Source organism: Electrona antarctica, assembly GCF_951216825.1.
Source record: "Electrona antarctica genome assembly, chromosome: 6".
Taxonomy (NCBI): domain Eukaryota; kingdom Metazoa; phylum Chordata; class Actinopteri; order Myctophiformes; family Myctophidae; genus Electrona; species Electrona antarctica.
In genome coordinates, this window is record NC_136811.1 from 43,843,894 (window position 1) to 43,867,579 (window position 23,686).

General features: G+C 42.5%; 1 protein-coding gene across 8 annotated transcripts in view; it reads right to left on the reverse strand.

The window, feature by feature from the left end:
* LOC306925634 (plectin-like) overlaps positions 1–23,686 on the reverse strand; it is a 158,096-nt gene that overhangs the window by 47,213 nt on the left and 87,197 nt on the right. For 5 of the 8 annotated variants that reach the window (XM_079504584.1, XM_079504582.1, XM_079504580.1 and 2 more), the window contains exons 2-4: positions 6,768–6,829; positions 1,375–1,389; positions 470–559 (exon numbers count right to left, since the gene is read on the reverse strand). In XM_079504584.1, the coding sequence (XP_079360710.1) occupies positions 470–559; positions 1,375–1,389; positions 6,768–6,829 (167 nt within the window). The remainder of the gene's footprint in view (positions 1–469; positions 560–1,374; positions 1,390–6,767; positions 6,830–23,686) is intronic. The other 3 variants (XM_079504585.1, XM_079504583.1, XM_079504581.1) reach the window with 1 other exon arrangement.

The window sequence follows — 23,686 nt, forward strand, 5'->3', positions numbered from 1 at the left end:
TGTGTTGTGTTGTGTTGTGTTGTGTTGTGTTGTGTCACCAGCAATCTAATTAGATGTTTGTTCTGCAATCCTTTAGATTTTAATCATCAAAAGAATAAATAAGGTATGGAACTCTCTTTTAAGATATGTATTGTTATTGGAGAACACAAAGACATTAGACTCAAGAGTTCAGTTGTCAAACCAGGTAGTTTCTCAACCATGTCCTGTTATGAATAGCTTGGCAAGATTTTGTCCTATTATGTTTAGCTTGGCAAGATTTGTCTCAATTTGAGCTTTTGATTGATAACTTGGATGCGACCGACTACGTTGTGTTGCCACAGGGATTATATTCCATATGCCATCCCTATGGCAACCAAATAGATCTTATCAATCAGGATTAAGGCTTGGTTTTGGAGGTTAAAAGATTGAGGTACAGTAGCAGCAGAGGCGGCGCTTGAAACGGGCAGGGTCAACGTTCAGGTCCACTCACCAGCGTCTCCCCAGAGAGGACCTCCAGTAGAGAGATCAGGTTGTGTCCATCCCTAAGATCTTCATACAGGTCAGTCACGTGACGCTGTGCCTGGCAGGAGAAAGGAGAGGAAGACAAGAGTTGGACTGAGTTTTAACATGATAAATGCTCCCTGCGATGGAGCGCTCATAAATTAGGATAATAGCTGTACCATACTGAATAGGATTGTTTCTCCAAACATTATGTAATTCCTAACGCTACATGTTCCTTCGGAGAACCATCTCCACCGGTACAATTCTACACAGGTCAGGAATGTATAGCCGCGAGCAGTCAAGAGCCCAGAACTCTCTGTGATGCCTGCTGCATACTCCAACTCAACAAGAACTAAGAACTTTGTCAGTGCCTTTCAAAACTTTGTTGGCGTCGACTGATGCCGAACAAAGTTCCTGTCCGTTTGGAGAATGCTGCAGCCACAAGCCTGACAGCTGATAGATAGATGGTTCTCCTAATAAAAAACAGAACAGTAAAACTTCAACGCTGATGGCTAGTCTCTACACAAATAACCACTGTGCAAAAGCACACAGCGTACAAACTGGCCATTGCATTGTCAACATAACCTTTAATGCAATTATTTTATTTTATTTCATGGTTTTTATTCTTTTGTTGGCATGCATATTGACTCAGCGGTCGAAATAGTGTGGTTTCTGCCTTAATACAAAAGGTGCTGCTGTATGTGGTAACAGACAAAGGAGGGAGAGAGATGTGGAATGGTGCAGTGACAGAGAAGGAGGTGAGCCATGGTGGTTGGTGGGGAGTGAACAGCTGGCAGACCCGCAGGGACTGTGGGCTACATGCAGAATCAGATACTCGCCACACACCACTATAGACAATTACTGAGGTACAGACAGTCCTGATGGAGTACCTACCTCTGCTCTCCGATGCTGGGTGGAGTGGAGAGGAAGAAGGAAGGATGAGAGACGGAGAAATGAGGAATGATGGATCATAAAATGGAAAAGAAAAAGACAGAAAGGAATGAGAGAGCGAGGGAGGGAGGGAGAAACAGAAGAGGTTGATGAAAGTCAATGAGCATGATCGGAAGTATGACAATTTGAGAGAATTGTATTAGAACAGCGGTGGGATCATTGTTGGTACTAGTGTAAGTGTATAAATGGGACCATTAAATTGAAAACAGAAATAGTATAAAGAACCACCTGAATATACTTAGTTGACCAGAGCCTCCGACGGGTCAATTCTAGCCCATTTAGGACTGAGGCCTAGAAATGCCTTCTAAATCCTGACCTAAGACCGTGTGCAGACCTTGAGATACTGTAATTTTGTCTTGTGCCATGTGGTATATTCATTCTCTGCCCTAAAGAGGTATATGAACGCAAATGTACTCTGAAAGTTGTAACAGTGATTAATTTATGTTGGCACCGTTTTCCAAAAAACATTATACAGTAACACTGCTGAAAGTAACTCACTCCTGTCAAGGATAACAGTTTTGTTTTTCTTATGTAAAGAACCCTTTGACCACAAGGGGTCACTGTTTACACATACAAAACACTCCCAGTTACTATTACAATCGCATAATTACTATCAAATCAATATAGGTGTGTTGCCTGTTGCACTAGTATTGTATGGTATAATATTAGAGAATTGATCCTTTGAGCTGATATCACAACTAGTTACTCCATGATGGTATTTCAAGTGGGATTTCCTACACATTGCCATTGAACTTCTGTCAGTCTCACCAAGACTTGTTTACTCTTTGAACAAGGTGCTTGTGTGATCCACATGACCGCAGTCACATTGTTTTGGCTGGCAACTAAGTAATGTCACGCTGCTACAATTATTGTGTAAAAGACCCAAGTATATAAGCTTAATTTGTCTTTGTTGTTGCCAAGGTGAAAACCTGACAGCCTTGTGTGCTCACATTGGCTAGCGGCATTTTCGGCATACGACGAAGTATACATAAGGCTTTCATGGTGAAAAGCCTGATAACCCTTCATCACGGTCAAACCAAACCATGGCACAGACACATGGGAAGGAACAAAACACTTCATAATTAAGCTGCACAGGTCACTCAGAGGTCTCTGTGTGGTGGGGAGTGTGCATGCATGGCAACAGAACACGCTACTTTATTGGAATGACATCATTCTTCTGAACTCTATCCATGCTAGGTAGTAGGTATGTTCATAGGTCTGAACTCTATCCATGCTAGGTAGTAGGTATGTTCTCTATCCATGCTAGGTAGTAGGTATGTTCATAGGTATTGAACTCTATCCATGCTAGGTAGTAGGTATGTTCATAGACTCTATCCATGCTAGGTAGTAGGTATGTTCATAGGTATTGAACTCTATCCATGCTAGGTAGTAGGTATGTTCATAGACTCTATCCATGCTAGGTAGTAGGTATGTTCATAGGTATTGAACTCTATCCATGCTAGGTAGTAGGTATGTTCATAGGTATTGAACTCTATCCATGCTAGGTAGTAGGTATGTTCATAGGTATTGAACTCTATCCATGCTAGGTAGTAGGTATGTTCATAGGTATTGAACTCTATCCATGCTAGGTAGTAGGTATGTTCATAGGTATTGAACTCTATCCATGCTAGGTAGTAGGTATGTTCATAGGTATTGAACTCTATCCATGCTAGGTAGTAGGTATGTTCATAGGTATTAAACTCTATCCATGCTAGGTAGTAGGTATGTTCATAGGTATTAAACTCTATCCATGCTAGGTAGTAGGTATGTTCATAGGTATTGAACTCTATCCATGCTAGGTAGTAGGTATGTTCATAGGTATTGAACTCTATCCATGCTAGGTAGTAGGTATGTTCATAAGTATTGAACTCTATCCATGCTAGGTAGTAGGTATGTTCATAGGTATTGAACTCTATCCATGCTAGGTAGTAGGTATGTTCATAGGTATTGAACTCTATCCATGCTAGGTAGTAGGTATGTTCATAGGTATTGAACTCTATCCATGCTAGGTAGTAGGTATGTTCATAGGTATTGGAACTCTATCCATGCTAGGTAGTAGGTATGTTCATAGGTATTGAAGTCTATCCATGCTAGGTAGTAGGTATGTTCATAGGTATTGCCGCATAATTCTGCCATCTGCACAGACAACAAGTGAAGTGCTTTTGCATAACGTTGCATAAAATCTCCTGCCTGCCTTCTCTCCCTCTGTCTCCTGCAAATTAAGATTCTGCAAGGGGGAAACCACCCATTATAGCTCCTTCTAGCTGCACCCACCCAGGACTGGCCCCTGTTGAGCCAGCCAATAAAACCATCAGTTTCCCATCTGATGGAGGAGGAGGAGGAGCTGGCTTGTTAAACAGGCAGACTATTAACACTGTCCCTGCTGCCAAGGATATTGTTTTCCTGTCCCTGTTCAATTATTGTGCACACATTAACACAGAGGATTTTACTCATTATGTATACATGATTGTATGTGCTATTTTCATGTACAGTGGCAGCCTATTTTAACATGGAACTACAACATTGAAAATATTACATTAATTATAACTAATTATATAGTATGACATAAGTTATGCAACTGCTATGCTCACATGCATGAATCAATGCATTTCTTTCAGTTTAGGCCTGGCAGAGACATATTGTACAGCATGCAGCCAGTCTGTGCAGCACATGTGCAAATGTTGACCAATTCACTATGCACCCAGACCTGAACCTTTTCAGAGGGAGCTAAGTGAACCCAGATGTCTATGACTCACAAGAATCACACAGAAGAGGGGGAGAGCGTTCACTTATATCAGGAATAGAATATGTTAGCGCTGCATGCGTTTGTTGGAAGGAAAATGCTCTCTTTGTGCTGCTGTAATTCTTTTTTTGTTTCTTTGCTTGTTCCATTCATTTCTAAAAAGTGAGGTAGGTGAGAGGAGAGGAGTGGTGACGGACAGTTTACACACAGTCCATCAGCCGATGACAGGCGGGTCTTCTGGTAAGCCTCCCGCTTCACAGCACAATACTACCGGCTAAGTGTGGGACAATGATGTGACTTAAGGGCCTTTCAAATGCGAAGCGATATAACGCGCCTATAGTTCATTTTCAATGAGACCTGCGTTTTTGCGCGGAGAAGGCGTGGTGCGACAACGCAAGCGTATTTACGTGAGCGTGGTGGCGTGAATTTGTTGCGCGTGTGCTTGTTTCGTGCACACGCCCGCGACTCACCAGACCTGGATTCTGTTTAGCTTTGCCTGGATCAACGACAGCAGACCTGTCGTTGATGTGTGCGTTCCTCGCTTCCCATTTGTGTGTGTGTGTGTGCGTGCGTGCGTGCGTGCGTGCGTGCGTGCGTGCGTGCGTGCGTGCGTGCATATTTGACTATTTCTGGTTATTGTTTTATGGTTACAATAAAGATTTTAGAGTTAAGCTTATAATTAGGAAAATATTCACATGGCTTTGGGGTTAGGATTAGGCATTTAGAGGGTAGGTTTAGGGGTTGGTGGTCTGCCTAACTTATACTTAGCCGTGAGCCGGCGTCATACGCCCAAAATAGCGTGATCTACGGAAAAGCAGATCGTGCTGTGATGCGTTGTGAGCTTGTAGATCGGTTATTTTCAGAATAACTCGGGGTTTAGGGTTGGTTGAACCAGCTCACTGGGAGGTCGGGGTTCAATCCCCGGCCGGGTCATACCAAGGACCCAGTGCCTCCCTGCTTGACACTCAGCATCAAGGGTTGGATTGGGGGTAAATCCCTTTGACCTAGCGTCATGTCCAGGGGGTGTACTTGTACGTACATCAAGCTGCCTCACACTACAGAAACAGGAGATAGGCTCCTGCCCTATGGGCCTCATGGCTCGGCAAGGCTGCTTAAGGTTGGTTGGGGGTTACACATTTTGAGGTCCTCACACGTATACTATGTGTGCGTGTGCGTGTGCGTGTGTGCGTGCGGTGGGGGACTTCCCTGTGGGTAATCACTGCACTCCCACACATACACTTCTTAGGCGTGTGGGTCACAGCCTGCTCTACAGATAGTACTGACCCGAGACTCAAAACAATCAACAGTGTTAAGTGTGTGAATTTTCAGGAGCTCGACAGGGGTATCCCACTGCGGTGGCATAATATTGTGTCTCCCTGGTAACCAGCTGAATAGCAGCGGTGTAAAGTAACTAAGTACATTTACTCGAGTACTGTACTTTAAGTACAATTTGGAGGTATTTGTACTTTACTTGAGTAGTTCCCATTTCTGATACTTTTACTTCTACTCCACTACATCTCAGAGGAGAATATTGTACTTTTACTCCACTACATTTATTTGAAAACTTTTTGAAATTTTGAAAACAGTTACTAGTTAGTTAGATACAGTAGATTTACTGTAGATTATTATTACAAAACATACAGCAAGCACTTCAGCCCTATATGTACATTTCGGCCATTTGAAAATAGCGGATCTATCGCGACGCATTGTAGATCTGCTATTTTCAAATGATTTGTATACATAATGAATGTCAATACGTTTGTACTTACTCAAGTAGATTTTGAATTCCGGACTTTTACTTTCTATAGTATTTCTCTATATTGCTGTATTTGTACTTTTATCATACATCATCATGCTGGTAACTCGTCGTGGTTTGCTCGTCCACATATGACGTACATTCTCCATTCATTGTCAATGGGAATTTAATCTTTGTGTAGGACAAAAATACAGATCTGCTCGTCCACATATGACGTACATTCTCCATTCATTGTCAATGGGAATGTACACAAAAAATCTACACTAATAGCTAAAATGCGAGTACTTTTTCCTCCACTGCTGAATAGGATATGGCGTGTGTGTGTACATCTACAGCACAAATGGCCCAGAACGGGCCGAGGTCACAGTGATGGTTAAAACCACATGATGTCATCTGCATACCAGCAGCAGCCTATCCAAACATGATCCTCCTAAACATAGCCTAGAGGTGACTGAGGAACTCTATCCCCCCCAAACCTCTGTGATTACGGCTTTTATTGTCCCTTTCCTATTCTGAGTTTACAAAATTAACAATACATCCAAAACTCCCAGCTATAAAACATCCGGCCACCAGCATCATGAATCTAGCCCAAATAAAAAGATCTTTCTCAGAGTAATTACAGAGGAGATCATTTTCTAAAGCTATGGAGATGAATGTGGTACCACAAAATTAATCTGTAACTGTAAGTAAACACCCTCTTTTGAGGATAAATATATACAACATTATAAAGTTGTTGGAAAATGACTCGTAGAAATCAGAGAAACGCACAAAGAAATTCCACTGTGATGCGTTCCAGTGGGATGTGAATTAAATCAAGGACTACGACGGGGACCTTACCTTTATCAAGTGTTTGTTCACCCATTTTGTGAAGGTCTTCTTCTGTACCCGATCCCGTTCATCTGTGAACACAAAATGAACAAGTGGAACATCAGACATTGACTTCAGACAATGGATCCTCGAACCCATCTCACCCCTTTTGAGTACAGCATCTTGCAATGGGTCTGGTCCACAAGATTCGATATAGCACCAAGATACCCATGTACCTGTCTAAATACTTCCATAATGTCAACGAAGTCCACACCCATAACACCAGAGGGAGTGCAACAAACCATGTGCAACCCAGATTCGGCACAAACAAGGGACTAAATTATTTTCGCTCTTATGCCATCAAAATGTGGAACGCCCTACCAACAGTCATTAAGACATGTGAATCCCTTGACTCCTTCAAAACTGCTCTCAAGGGCACCTACGGATGGCTGCAATTAGAAACTGGCCCCCGTAAAACCTGAATGCCCCACCCACCCCTTTTCCCCCTCACTGTATATTTATAGTTAGTTTTCTTCCCTTTTTACCTCCAGTTTTTAGCTATATAGAATAGTATATTTGTACGTTTCTAATTGTTATGATGAATTGAACATGTAAACAAGTTTAATACTTTATGGTGTTGTCCACAGTTAAGAGTTTTGTATTGAGTTGTGCTTAAAATGTATTGTAATTCTCCAATCTGTTAATAAATTAATCAATCAATCAATCATCTGCACGATTTCACCTACATGGGGGAAAAAAAGAAAATAAAAATGTATTGATTGCACATTATTTTAGAAAGAGCTCATGAAGTTATGTAGTCAGTGTATTGATATCTGTCAGTTATATGCATTGTTGTTGTGATGTTTCGTCATGTTGGCTAGTTTTTTTGCTTTGTTGTTTTTTTGAGAAACGCAATGGAAATAAGCCGAAAGGCTTACTTGTGTTTTCATCCTCGGTGATGCTGACTTGTATGTCGGAAAGTTTCTCTGTGCTCTTTTATTATAAGAAAATAACATCAATCAATCAATCAAAACGATAAAAGAAGAAACAAGATGGGGTCTAATACATCATGGCACCCATGTGGATCTCAGACTATGAGACTGAGCAAAGTTTCAGCTCAATCCGGGTGCCATTCACATCCATTATGAAATGAAAGTTAAATATTTCACAATATATAACACACATGTGGAAAAAAGGCACTGAGGTGCTTCCTTGGCCAGACATTTGGCACCAAGCCATCTAGCGGTTTGTGAGATAGCACACACACACACACGCACACGCGCACGCACACACACACACACACACACACACACACACACACACACACACACACACACACACACACACACACACACACACACACACACACACACCCTAGATGGCACGCAGCCACATGTAAAGGTATAGTGATCGAATAGTGATGAAAATAGTGTGTATGTGTGTATGGTTACATACAGTATGTACCATGTATTCTTTGACTTGTCAGTCAAATATAAGACCACACAGCTTGCACAGGGGAGCAGTGGTGTAAGTATAGCCAGTGCAGGCAATGCGTTGCACTGGGGCCTGCGGTGTAGTGGAGTGGGGTGGGGTGGGGTGGGGTGGGGTGGGCCCATAGAGAGCACAGCCCCTCCAAAATTGTGTTGGGTGGTGTTCTTTGAAGGCTGTTCAGATTTTGGGAGATGCTTTCCTCTCTGAGATGTCTGAGATTACAGCACCTCATTTGCCTGTTAAACTCATCTATAATGATCCGTTTAACCTTCAGTGGGCCAGATACCGACCGACAAACAAGAGATACTAGCTGGATTTGTGTGGTGCAAACATATCATTATCTAGTTGTGTACTTGATCCTATCAACATCCAGTGTACATGAGGTGAAGGAGTCACCGGCAGCGATGTGGAAATCGGTCTCTTTGAACCTTGAAGAGCCTTTTACCTGTCGGGTTGGAGGCCTCGTTTCTAGGGGATGGGCGGGGTGTTTATTTCTTTAGGGGGGACAGCTTTTTCTGCAAATATAACTTTCACTATTTTACTTTGTTTTCACATTCACATGTTATGAAATGAATATCAATAAAGAAAAAATATATGATCACAAAAAACAACATGTTGAGCAGAGAATGGGCCCTTGTGAGCGATTCAGATTGCCACCTTGGAAGTACATATGTGTTCAAATTAAGTTTAATTGTAAACTAACCCCATTTCCGACATGGTTTAAAAATGTTTTAGGTGTTGTTTTAGGTTCTGCTATACCGATATGCAAGGCCAAGGATGATTGCTGGGTAATATGTTGTCCAATATCAAGTCTCTATTTGATCATGTGACGAGATGATAAAGCTATGGGAAAAATCTGAACTCAACATTTGCAAGCCGAGCAAGCAGTCATCATGCCTTTCATGTTTCATAGCCAGTAACTAGTTTGCACTGGGCCCCACTGTAACTAACACCACTGCAGAGGAGTTTAAAAAATATATATATTAAACAATATCAAACAATGGAAAACGGATTATCCAAGATGCCAAAGAGTGTCTGTGCTATCTGTCTCCATGTGATGAAACAAAGACGTCACAGGGTGGAATCAGACATGATCACAGCTGTCTGGGCGGTGCGCGTCTGTAGCTGAGTCACACTGCATCACAGCGCATTCATCGTCGGCACGGCAGATGTGCCCACGTTGTCTAGGAAGGTGTGTAAGAGCATGCCTCTCTCACCACGATCACAGGGCCATCACACACAGAAGAAGGTTGGTTCTCACAGGAACAAGGATGTGCTGAAGTGTTGTGGTATGGTTTCTTAAACATTACACGTTGTGTTTATCAAGCCGTCCCTATCAGTGATCGGAAAGGCTATTGTTTTTGGACAACAGTATAAGAAGGTACAGTCTTCCCTCTAGGGAGTACACCCATTAAAACAACACACCTGAACACACCCCCTTTTGTGTTATGAGTGGTTTAGAGTGTAGATACTGGCAACAGACCACAAGACATGTTCCTGCGATTTATTACAATACATTGAGTTCTATCTGATCTGAGTGCTTTTTGCGAGGAGACAGCCTTTATCCTGTATGGTAATATAAGCGTTTATTGTAATACTTCATGTCCTTCTGAATTACATAACACGTGGTTCATTCTGGTGACTCACATAACATAACAACAAAAATCTAGCTCATTCACAAGTTGTATCTGAAAGAACTATATGGAACACAAAGTCCTCTGCCTTATCAGACTGAAACGGGCGTGACATGCTGCCTTATTAAATGTCCATACGACACACCCTGCAATGAAAACCACAGTTTCAGTACACAGGGCATTGATTCACTGCTGCTTTAATAAATCAAAAATGCACCCAGAGGCTCAGGCTACATTCCATGAGGACGATTAGGCTATTCCTGGCAATGATTTCTGACCATTGTGTTATTGAAGCCAGGTCGCATAGAGAGGCAAGTGGAACTTTCACCTCCTGTCATTCAGCAATAAGGTCAATATGCTTTCTGCTTGGAAGGTCAGTGACTTTTGAACCCACTGGCTAATGACACTGAGATGTTTCCCAAGGGTTGCCATCCACCATTCAACTACACCTTTACCTATAATTCTTTATTTTCAAGTCACAGTATTTAATATTTGAGCAATGAATAACATCTCCTTGTGGACCCCTTTGGCCTTTAGAATGAAAGGTTATGATGCAGAGTGATGGGGTCCACTGGACTTCAAGCATCAAATGTTACTGAAAACAAATGACTTTCAGAGACATGTTAATGGGCAAAATATTGTGGGCGGCTCTGTTGCAGCATCCAAGCCATGCCTCAACTGTAAATCAATTCCATGAAATATTGCATAGTAACCCACTATGCAAACATGCAACCACAATGGTTGAAGAGTTTAAGCTGCCTGAAGCCAACTTCTTGACTGCAACCATGGTACAAGCTAGCACAGGGCAGGATTTATTTCATAACAGCCACGGTGCATCTATCAAACCCTTATAACCGAGTCAGCAGTTTAAGTCATGTCATGATGATGCACATCTTTAAAATGTCTGACATTACAGATTTAGAGGGGGGTGAAATTGCTAATACAGGCAATACATACAATCATGCTGCTATAAAGGCAAAACAAGGTAAAGTCAACCCAAAATACCACTACACCTCTAATACAAAGTGAGCAGGTTGTCAACTGTTTTGTTAATCATATCACATTTGGTGTTTCCCTGATTGGATGTGTTGCATTTCCCCCTGATGATGTTACCATTAGGACATAATTAATCTAAGTGGTACAGTAAGCCTCATGACAGCAGTAGAAGAAGACTATACTTTAACAAACATTCTTTCAGCGAAAAACAACAGCAGAATATGAAAGTTAAACTACTGAGACACATGGGATGGATAATTATAACAGAGCCTAACCATTAAGGCCACAACTTCAACATGTTAGGGACTTAGTGGTTCCCAGAACCTGAAAACCATCCAAACCTGAAATTACAGGCATATAAAATACTTCCCTTTCCCCGTCTCACAGGAGAAAACAGTAAACTCTAAATACCTTCTGTACGTGACACAAATAGCAACAAACAAACTGACCAATGTACAGTATGTCTTATATAAAAGAGCTGCACGGTAAGTGTACAAATGCAACCAAATGGACCCGTACAGCCCAGAGTTAAATGAAAACGTATACTCGGATCAATGTGAATACCTTTCCTTCCGTCTGTGGCTTTGAGCATCCCCTGGTAGTACCCTTCATCAGAGGACACTCTGTCTCTGCCCACGCTGCTGTCGGAGGAGACAGAGGAGACATTCCGGTACCTCTGCTGATGAGAGTTCATTGTCACTGTCCCTCAGTGTTGCTCGACACTCGCAGAATAACAACGATGATAAGATTACAAATCCCTCTAAAATCTCTCTGTGTGTGTGTGTGCCTCAGTCTCCGGTCCTCTGTATCTCTGTGGAGGCAGTCAGTCCAAGCATGCAGTCCTGTGGTCCACCCTCCAGTCAGCACTTCACAGACCTATGATTTCTCTCTCTCTCTCCCTCTCTCTCTCTGGGTTCAGCCCTTCCTTCCTTCCTTTTTCTTCCTTCTCCTCCTCCTCCCTCACTTCTCCTTTCAAACGCAGAACAGTAAATGATGCCTGTGGGCTACAGAGTCTCGGCCCGTCCTCGTACGTGATGTGTGAGTGTGTATTTAGTGGCGGCGTCTTTGGAGGGAGGACATTGTGGGTACGCCACGCCCCCTTCCTGCTCCGTCACAGTGGTGGGAGAAGAGGAGGGAGAGAGGGACTAAGGTGTGGTGGCGGCCGGCGCGCCGCGCGCACGCTGTGCCACACACACACACACACCCCCACACGCATGCACACTCTCACTCTCTTAATCACTTTAGGGTAGCTTGTGGAAGAGCATATAACTCTTCCAGAACCTCAGTGTACTTGCAACTGCTTGCTTGAACACGAATACTGTACACGCACCCACGCTGAGTCACAAGTGATAATAAAGTCATAACGGTGGCACCAGAGACAACTACGCAATGATGATTGGTTTATTGGAGTGTCATGGATTAAGGATTTCCCTAACAGATGCCAGGTTGTCATAGATAGGGTGACACACAAACGCAAAGCACGCACACACACACACCTGCATCTGCATGGCTAATCATTCATTATTCACAGCATTCCTCTGAGATTCCTTCTCCCCTCAGTGATAAAACAAGGAGTAAGTGCAGTAGGAACAAGCTACAGTAGTGCATTGTTGTGTATGCATTTCTGTATGAAATTCCTTGAATCGTGCTACGTGTTTGGCTTGTTTTAATCCTGAGGGATAACAAAGGATAACAAACAAACAGCCGTTAACTCCAGTAATGCTGGGATCTTCAAGCCATGTCACAAAACAGACCACACTGATGGAACAAGAGAGAGAGAGAGAGAAAGGGGGTGGGGGGGGGGTCTCAAACTACACAGTAAAACCCTCCATGCTAAGAGTATACAAATTGGTTACACTGGCTACAGTCTTTAAATGAACAGAGTGCGTGCGTGCGTGCGTGCGTGCGTGCGTGCGTGCGTGCGTGCGTGCGTGCGTGCGTGCGTGCGTGCGGGACCTGGAATCAGTGCCTTTTAGGCCAGTATGCTGACAGCTCAGCTACATCAGAAGGTATTAACTGATCTGTATCCTCCAGACATGAGGAGCGTTCATATCTCATATCTCATTACCCTCACTGTCTGAGATCATCATCATACTGGATCATTGGACAACTAAAAACACCTTTCTCCCTCTGCACAGCATCACTGCACCTCTATGAACATGAAGCAGCGTGTGTTCATGTGCGCGCGCGCACGTGCGTGCACATGCTTGCACTTGTGGCCGACCGTGCATGTTTCTTTCATTCAAAGCCGGGTTCGCAAATCTGGAGACACACCTTTGTGATACCACGCCTAGGCAGGTTGAGGAATTAAGGAGTGGTTAAATGGGAATCTGAGTAGGTCCAAATGAATTATGGAACATAGGCATGTAGTGTAAAACATCAACTGAATCCACACAGCTCAACACCATGTCTGTTGCAATTGGATTTTAACCAGATTTGTTTCATGGCAATTAGAGCATAGGGAATGCATTATGCATTTTCATGCGGGAGAATTATTTGCGTGTTGGAATAAATCATTACCTTTCTTGCCAAATTTCATTTGTGAGTCAGGGTGGTCTGTCTCGTCTCATGTCTCATTGTTGTTATACTTGGTTGTACACCGCCTTGCACTGAGAATAGTGTTGTGTTGCAACATGTTCTGAGCTTGTAGATCGGCTATTTTTGGTGTGTGACACCGGCGTGCAACTAATTATAGTGCAAATCACTCTTTGCAATACGAGGTTCTAATGGGCCTTTGGAATGTTTTCCCGATCTGTTAATGTGACTTGTGGATGCCACGAAGAGAAGAGAAGAGAAGAGAAGAGAAGAGAAGAGAAGAGAAGAGAAGAGAAGAGAAGAGAAGAGAAGAGAAGAGAAGAGAAGAGAAGAGAAGAGAAGAGAAGAGAAGAGAAGAGAAGAGAAGAGAAGAGAAGAGAAGAGAAGAGAAGAGAAGAGAAGAGAAGAGAAGAGAAGAGAAGAGAAGAGAAGAGAAGAGAAGAGATCCCTGTGTACTGTAGCTGCTGAAGTAGATCAGAGCAAACATCATGCTGCTGTAAATAACTGTCCCCATATCACACAGGTGTAAATAACTGTCCCGATCACACAGGTGTAAAAACAGTAACTGTCCCGATCACACAGGTGGGAACAGCGTTTAGCGATATCCTCCCTGCAGGGACACCACCAGTAGAGACACTACAGTACTTCAACACCATGGGGAATACTGCAGGGGAACCCCAAGCGGGAGAAGACGAGGACGGAGAGACCATGGAACGTCTTAGTCATGAGATATTTTCTTTTCTCCAGAGAGACATGTCATTAAGGTCTCAACATGCTTATTACAGCGCTCCCTCATCTCTCACTTCATCAAAACCAGATGGACAATTTATATATTTCTTAAAAGCAGAAACTGTTTGGTGTGATTCCTAAGCCAGCGTTTTCTCCGTAAATGAAAAGTTTGAGGTTCTATCTATTTCCTATGATGGGGACAGTGGGCTGCGTGTTCCCACACTGACGTTACGTCATAGACTGAGCACTGTGGTTTGGACAGTGCAGAAAGGGGCACCCTGCTGGGACCACTTTTACAACCTCAGAGTTAATTTAACACTTCACATTTTGCTGTGTAGTTTTTTTCTTTCTCCAAAGCAAATATAGTATGATTTCAAAGTAGAAAGTCTTGACCTAAAGGCACATGGAGAGACAAACCACACACCATACTCAACTAGCCCCTGGGTATAGTTAAGCCCATAGTAGGCTTAACCTAAGAACTGAGGATTTTTTCCCAGTTAACTACTGTAAACAAAATCTAGATCCCGTGTGAAGACATGCATCCTGAGGAGATCTTATAAGTCCTCGTTGACAGCTGTCCAAAAATGTCTGTTTCGTTCAAATATAGACACAGCAGCTATTCTTTAATAGTCCAGCACAAGGTTGTGTCGTGACTTCCTGTGCTTCATAAAGTTTGGGGGCTCCGTTTCAATTAAATGGTCTCTCTAATCACTGGTCTGTGTTCAATAAATCCACTGAACAATTTTCCATGCACAACACACATGATGACCAGATGCTGTTTACTGCTGCGCAGGGAGGAGGTCGCCTGAGTGGAGACATTCACATTGCAGTTAAGAGGGCAGAGGTTAGTTGGGGAACTCACATAAAAGATAAAATCAATAATCTTTAACTCTAATCTCTGGAGCCTCCCAGATTTTATTTTCTATTCTACAGCTTGTCATAAAGGTTGAGAGACCATTTAAAAGTGAGTGCAGAGACCATTCTTGCTCTCCATAATCACTCCGTAATTTATATACATAGCAGAACATGCGGCTGTTTCAGAGCTGCAATAATCTGCTTTTAAGCAACAACCATTACCATTATCATGGACAACAAACAGATTAGTGAGCAAAACAAAGAATCTACAACTGGGATAAGTCCAGTGTTACTGAAGACATTAAGTGGTTTAGAGAGGGGCTGGGTAGACAACGCCATACATTGTAGGGGAGGAGAAAGCCTTAGAAAGGATTTAAACACACAGGTTAGGTTACAGGGTGTGCTCTCTCTCTCTCTCTCTCTCTCTCTCTCTGTCTCTTCTTCATTCTTTGTGCACACCCCTCCCTCTCTCTCTCTTCCCCTCCTTTATCTTTTACTCATTTTCTTTAATCCCCCATTACTTTCCCTCACTTTTATCACTTCAGGTAAAAGCAAGTGGAAGCAAGCGCCGGGCTGCCACACCCCGCAGGGAATGGAATGTTAATAAAGCCAGAGACAGCCAGTACACACCCTAAAACCCACCTCATCTGACTATGACTCTTATGTGAGATGAAGAAGGAGAAGGAGTTCAAGGAGGAGGGAGTTAAAACATGATGAAGAGGAGGGTCAGACGGGTGGTTCAGAGACAGTGCAGGAAGAGGAGTCAGTGCATGAATAGTGCTATATAAATTCCACTGTCTCAACTGCTGTACAGTGATAGCACAGAAAAACCGAACTCAATGTCACATAAGAAACCTCCTTTAAAAAAAATTGGGTTAAAAATAAATACAATTTAAAAAAAGCTATGAGTGTGATATTCAACCTTGCAAGTTGCTTGCCTCAAATGTACTGGGCCTGTTCTGAAGAGATACATACAAGTCCAAATTATGAACAAAATATATGAAATTATTGTGTTAAGAAAGTATGTTGTTGTTGGGTTTTTTTAGGAACACACATAACAATGGCACAGTTCATGCAAAAGAAAGAGTCACTGGATGTCTGAGAGCTAAGAATAATCACAGGGATGGTTGGCAGTGTCCCCAGACTGACACACTGGCCACCATCACCCACATGGAGCTACGGCCAGGCTGCAGGCTTTTTAGATGCTCTGAGTAAGAGCTGAAGTTGAATCCATAAACCAAATTTAACCCCTCTAGATGAACTCCGACAGCTGAGTTTTAAAATAGCTAATTGAGCCACAAACAGCTCCACAAGCCTCTACGGAATGTCCCACATCTGGGACCTCACCATTGTTGTCTCGCTCAGCTTTCATTTGGCTGCAATGCAAATGCATTCGGATCCCGTCCTCTGTGACACAGAAAACTAAATATGACACCCAACCTCCCTCTATGGGTGAGCTTGTCAAACTGCAGCTACATGGATCATAAAGGTGCTTGTATTATTCCCTCAAGAAATTCATAGAGCTATGGAAGATACCAGCCTTTATTCATTTGCCTTTTGCATAGGCCTCCCATTCCCCCTAGAGTTCCATTCAAATCTCCTTTCCGTTAAAAACCCAGTTCCATATGGTCTTATTCATGAGTTTGAAAGGACCTTGTAAATGTGGAAAAAGGGGAACTTGAGAAGTGTTGCTGTAGCAACGTCCCTAAACACACAGTAGCTGGTGTGCTGGGAGCAGGGTTAGTCCTCTCTTACGCATGGGAGTATTTTTAGACACAGGGTGAGTCTTTGGAGTCTCTCATGAATCACAGACATCATGGGGAAAGGAAGACACAGAACAGAAGACACCACCACCACCACCACCACCACCACCACACTATACTTCTTTCTAAAAGGGAGAAAATATGGCATTATAATTTCTGACCAGTAGGTTGTGCCAAAGCCCTAGCAGCAAATCCAGATGGTGTGTTTAAGATTGGAACTGAACTGAGACTAGTATACAGTATACCTTGCAATAGACAGTGGTGGAAAAAGTAGTCATATTTGTTACTTAAGTAAAAGTATCAATACTGCAATATAGAAATACAAGTAAAAGCCCGGTAATCAAAATGTACTTGAGTAAAAGTACTAAAGTATTGATATCAAAATGTACTTAAAGTACCAAAAGTAAAAGTACTTGCCGTGCAGAATATCCAGTTTCATGTTTTCAAAGGTATAAAGATATTTTGAAAATAGCGACACACATTGTGAGCTTGTAGATCGGCTATTTTCAAATAACCAAAATATATGTATATAAATTGAAGTTTGATTTGTAATAATAATACAAATCTACAAAGTAACTAGTAACTAAAGTTTTCACATAAATATAGTGGAGTAAAAGTGGAGTAAATATTGTAAAAGTACAATATTTGGATCTGAAATGTAGTGGAGTAGAGGTAAAAGTACTGGAAATTGGAAATACTCAAGTACAAATACCTCAAAATTGTACTTAGGGCCGACTCACACGGTCGCAACAGATTGATGTATGCTTGTTGTATACAAAGGGTGTGATACATCTTGCCCCAATGCATTTCCAATGGGAGTCACATGGTTTGACACAACATTTGTGTTGTATGAGGGGGAGGGGGGCAGTCGAAACACAGCCGAAAGCCCCGACGGCTTTCGGCTGTGTTTCGACTGTTTCGCCTTAGGCCTCACTCACACCTTTCAATCTAGCATACAACATTGATGCATGCTAGATGTAAGCAAGATGTAAGTGTCATGGCCACCCCAATGGCCCCCATGGTTTGATACAACATTTTGGACTACAAGCTGTTGTATGGCTTTCGGCTGTGTTTCGACTGCCCCCCTCGCCCTCATACAACACAAATGTTGTGTCAAACCATGTGACTCCAATTGGAAATGCATTGCAAGCTTGCATCAGCTATACATCTCATACAACAAGCATACATCAATCTGTTGCGACCGTGTGAGTCGCCCCTTAAGTGCACCTTTATTGTGTGTCATGATTGAGTAATGTAGACAATTAAAGTGTAAAGGGTTATAGGGTGACAGTAGATTGTGAAAAGTGGTACTGAAACAACTCCTAAATAGCTCCGAAAGTCAATAAAACCCTGGAAATTGCTGCTCACTACCTTCACTATACAAATAATCTGTAAATTTAACGAGTTATGGCCAAGACATTAATTCCTATCTGGTTAGTTACTCAATAACAGCAGGTCAATATTGTTAACTATGACTTACAAATATACTATATACTATGACTACAAATATAACACCATATACATTTTTACACTAACCTATACTGGACCACTTCTATTTGAAATACTTCTTAGTATCTTCAGACACAACTGGTGTAGTTAAGTATTACAAATTGGACAGACAATAAGAATATAGTAAAGTGTGAATAATTACTGCTGAGAACAAGTGTACAAAAAAACAACTTATAATAGTCAATCTGGCATACAGCAATACTGTTAGATAAAAATAAGTAAGTAAGAGATTAACTATGAATGAAAGTGAACGGCGAGAACAAAATCTAATCTACTACTGTATCTCACTCCCATTGTCCACGCTGTGTGTAACTCCTCCCCATATCCATATTGGTCAACTCACCTGCACAACACATTTTACTATACAAATATCTGCTTCGTTCTGCATAGCTTATCTCATGGAGATAATCCGGCCGCTCATATGTCATTCCAAAAGTACGCGCGGCATACACCAACGTATTATCGGTAGAAGCATCAGGTATTTCCGCGGCTGCCATTATTCCCGTGGGAACGCGAGCAACAGGTCCCTTTAAGATGCTGGTGGTTGTAGTCCCATAGTCCCCTGGAGCACACGTGTGCTACTGACAACATGTGCCAGCTGGTCCTGGGCCATTAAAAAACACTTTCTCACAGGTGACAGTTGCGTGGAAGCCCTGCCTTTTTTTCGTCCAATGTAAAATCACCACACCTGTGTCATCACAGCAACCTGACCCTCAACTTCACCTAGTCATTGTGCTCCATGGAAAGCATTCCAAAGACCTTCAAATTGGATGCCTTCATCACATTGTGAGAATCCAAACATATTATAAAGGATTTTGAAGTTCCAGCCTGTTGTGTTCTAAATAATGTTGCCATTAAGTGTACCGATATAGGCTGATTTATACATGATAGTTTTTCATGATTTGACTGATGATGAATATATGGTTATACTTTTATATAACTGCTATTTCTATATGGTTGTGTTTTATGTGATTGTATGATTTGCTTGTAACAGCACACCATCGCAAATGAGACCATGGTCCCAACGGGTTTTCTCAGTTTAGATAAAGCAAACAAGTAAAAAATAAATACAAAATAAATGAATTCAATAATACTGTTGCTTAGGCAAGTTCATCATGATCAAAAGAAAAAGAAAATAAACAATTGCATTGTGCATATTGCTCAAGTGTGAGCATTTGGCACAAGTTGACAAAGAGGTGAGATATTTGACAGGACTTCTTAGTCACAATGTTATTACTTCAGGTTTAATGAGCCCTGAAGAAATGCAGGCTAGATCCTCATTGCATCTTCAAACCAATCGGAAAGTTGTATTCCACATAAGACCAACAAACTACATAATTTACTTTACACAAACCGCTTCAGCTCTCCAACTAATGTGCATAATTACAAATGAAGGCCTACTCAGTGGAGGGAAACTTACAAAAATACAAAATAAGAAAATCTCGATCCAACTAAAATAAAGAGGTAGTGATTCACAAGAAATATAGGATAGGTTGAGTTAATATAAATCAATACATTTTGTTTCATCTCAAGTTTTCAGTGTTACCGACGTAACCTGGAAAATCACTGAAGGATAAACAAACCACAAACATCAATCCATCACTATAGCAATGCATGTAATAACACCCTGTTATTTCAGTGCAGATTTATAATCTAGCCGATGGAATGGCCTACGTGGGCGGTCACACACACTGACCAACGCCAGTCAACTTTAGGAGGTGAAACTTTATGACAGGTCACAGGCGAGGCTGCTGAACAGAACCTAGGTCACATTTAAAAGGGACAGTGACCTGTCTACTCCTTTTACATCAGACTGACCTCTGTCCCGGATGCCACCAGGCGAGGCTTTGGGTCCCGTCATGCCTGATATGGACACATATCTGCAGGTTTAAACTGCTCAGCTGGTAGATGCATGCTTTGTGTCATTAGCCTGTCAATCATGTTATTACCAGCCAACCGTTGTAAAGGAACATATAATCAAGCCCTTTCAGTCATAAGAATGTACACTTCGGAGAGATGATGAAAGGGTAGTATCCAAAGATTTACAGTAAGAACATTCTCAGTAGATCTCAGTAGAATAAAGGAAAGGCAGACCTTTATTATTGTCTGTCCTGATGAAGGTCTAATCGACCAAAACGTCGACCTAATAAAGAGCAACATTTTGGCAAGTGTCTGACAGTGTGCGGGACCTTTTCTTTGTTTCTCAAAGATACCCTTTTAAGACCTTTATTATCCACTTTTAACCTATAGCTTCCATATCCTGGGGCTAACATTTGGAAAAGAAATAGGGGTTAAGTGTCTTGCTCAGGGACACTTCCGGCACATATACTGTACTGGGCAAACCGGTGACCTTCTGATTACCAGCCGGCCTCTCGTACCCCCTCAGATACTGCCGTCCCTGGGTTTACCCAAACCCCAGTGGGACAGACTGAGAAACAGCAACAGCTACACAAAACACATGGCGCATGAAAGTAAACAGTGTTGATGTCAGCGCAGTGGACCAAGGGACTGAGAAATCCCCAGATGGATTCAAGAGGTCTATAAATACACCTCCATTATAGGACCGGATGTGTTTCTATGGGCCCAGAGGCCAGAAAAAAAAACAATAATCTCAACCACAAAATGCAGCGGATACAGTATATGTTCCCCCCTGGGTCCCCTATGTACTCCTGGTGCATGTGTTCACTGTTTATTTAGAAATTCTGGAGCGTTCTGTTATGTCTGCTGTGCCAATGCAGCATGGAGGACATGGGTTGTTTCGAATATACGCACAGTTCCTGGCATGATTAAAATTATACACTGGTGAATTCAATTGCTGCCCTCCCCCACTGAATGCCTCACCGAATGCCCGCATGCCTCCGGAGCAGGAGCTGTGGTTGTTTCCAGGAAGCACACACTTCTTTCCGTAGGCCAGGCCCAAACCACTTACTGTAACTACTAGTACAGACCAACAATAGATGACGAATGACCGATATTAATGAATAATAATAGCTTCACCCAGCCCACATAGGAGTGCAGGGAGGGAGCAATTAGGGTTTACAGTAAGTGTCTTGCCCAGGGACACCTCAACACATTAGGGTTTACAGTAAGTGTCTTGCCCGGGGACACCTCAACACATTAGGGTTTACAGTAAGTGTCTTGCCCGGGGACACCTCAACACATTAGGGTTTACAGTAAGTGTCTTGCCTGGGGACACCTCAACACATTAGGGTTTACAGTAAGTGTCTTGCCCGGGGACACCTCAACACATTAGGGTTTACAGTAAGTGTCTTGCCCGGGGACACCTCAACACATTAGGGTTTACAGTAAGTGTCTTGCCCGGGGACACCTCAACACATTAGGGTTTACAGTAAGTGTCTTGCCCGGGGACACCTCAACACATTGCACTGATTGCAGAGGTCGGGTATCGAACCTGGGAACTTCTGCTTATTTTGGATAAAGGTATTTTTTATATATTTAACGACTTTCAAAAATGGCTGTCAAAAATGACAATGAATGACAATAGCTCAAAATGCATAGTGAGCTTGTAGATCGGCTATTAAAAAAAATGTCTTTGAGACAACCGGGGAACGATTGTTGATGTTGAGAGCTGACAACATATGGTCATCATACAATAGGATCATTGGCCTTTGTAACTCAAACAGGAAGTTGCACTTTGGTGGCAATTTATAAGTGACTTGACACATTCTTTATCCACAAACATTCTGTGAGGGCGATGAGCAAGAATGTGAGCTTGATTTAGCCAAGTAGTGCACCTGCTCAACTTGTGTTGCCTGAGAAAACTAGCTAGGAAAATCCCTCCCCAGCCAGTTATGCAAAGCAATCTAACAGGCCATTAAAAGCCTGGCTTTAAAACCCACGCTTTATAATAATACCCTTCAACGAGCATGCGTTTACAAAGACACGCACAGGAGCTGAGCATATTATAAAAAAGAATCCGGTATATTTAGCTAGCGTACCCCCAGGGGCAACATGCCATGTATGGCTACCTGGGAACATGGCAAACAAACACTGACCGAGAGGTCAGAGGTCACGGACAGAATGCAGAGTGGTGCAACTTTTGTGCGAAAGAGAGAGTGTTTACAGTTTTACTTAACCACTCCCCTTTCCTCACAACCTTTTAGCTGACCTCGTTTCAACAGGGTCAAAGGAGTGTGCATGTGTATGTGTCCATGTTCTCACCTTTGGGACCACCAGCGCAACACAGTATACCTGACTACGTGCTAAGCTCTCACAGTGAGAAGATGGTGAAACCCCCCATAGACTCTAGTCTAGCGTGTGATCCGGATGCTCCTCGTTGCGATAACTGACGCCTTTAGCTGAGGTGGTAGTGAGGGGACGGGGGACAGGGCTGTCATCGTGCTGAAATAGTGCCAGTGAAAATGGACAGCTGATACAGCTGATGCACAACTGATAGATCTTGTTCAACATGAGGAAGAGCACATATCAACTAGTGTCAAGATATCATCAAGGAAAGCCTACATGTAATACTAGTCTTAAAGGACCTTACCAGTGGTCTGGATTGTTCAATCCAATTACTATAAATCATAATACTTGACATTAATTTTTTGATAATTTCGATAATTTTCTAACACACTGAATTTCATTCCACACTTTCTGTTGTTGTTATCATTGAATTTTAAATGCTAATTGATTTGACAGAATGTTGAACTTATTTCAAATTAACTGTGCACCGAGCCAACACAGAGTCTTATGAAGGCAAGTTTGGTAGCATTTTCATGCCTAGAGATTAGAGAATAATCTAATAATAATAGTAATCATACGCAGAATCTAAAAATAAAGCCATTAACAGTGTGAGATCCTATTGCTTTCCCTGGGCACTCATGTCTCACAGACAGAGATCAAAGTGTTACTGTTGAACGGACGGGCACACCTGTGCATTCATCTCTCTCTGAACTTTTGTCTGACATTTCAGGGTGCGGCAGGTCCTGGTACTGGGACAGTCTCCACCCTGACAGGTGCACTAGTCTGTGCCATCACCTACACACAGTGTTTAAATTAAACACACACTATAGACGCCCTGTCTCAAAAATACACAATCACACAAACGTCTTGATGTGTGTCACATCAAGACAGAGCAAACGTGACTAGACAGTAGACACATTGGGAACCAGCACTCGACTTCCTCTTTTATGCAACAAAAAGTGGTCGGTGGACGTTTGGGTACGTGTGTAAGGTGCAGAAGAGACCGGCTATGGGTGGGGTGGGGGGGGCTGCCATACCAGACTGTCACTTTCAGGTCACACAAATGCTAGACAAAGTTGGAGGCCTACTGTGCAGTCTCAGTTATTAAGGCTAATCCCTTTGGCAGTCACTTTAATATCCAGGCAGTACGTCGCATTGGCATGAGAAACAAGTGGTGGTATCTTCACTGGCTACTGTACATCTCTGAGGTATCAAATCATCATGTCAAATC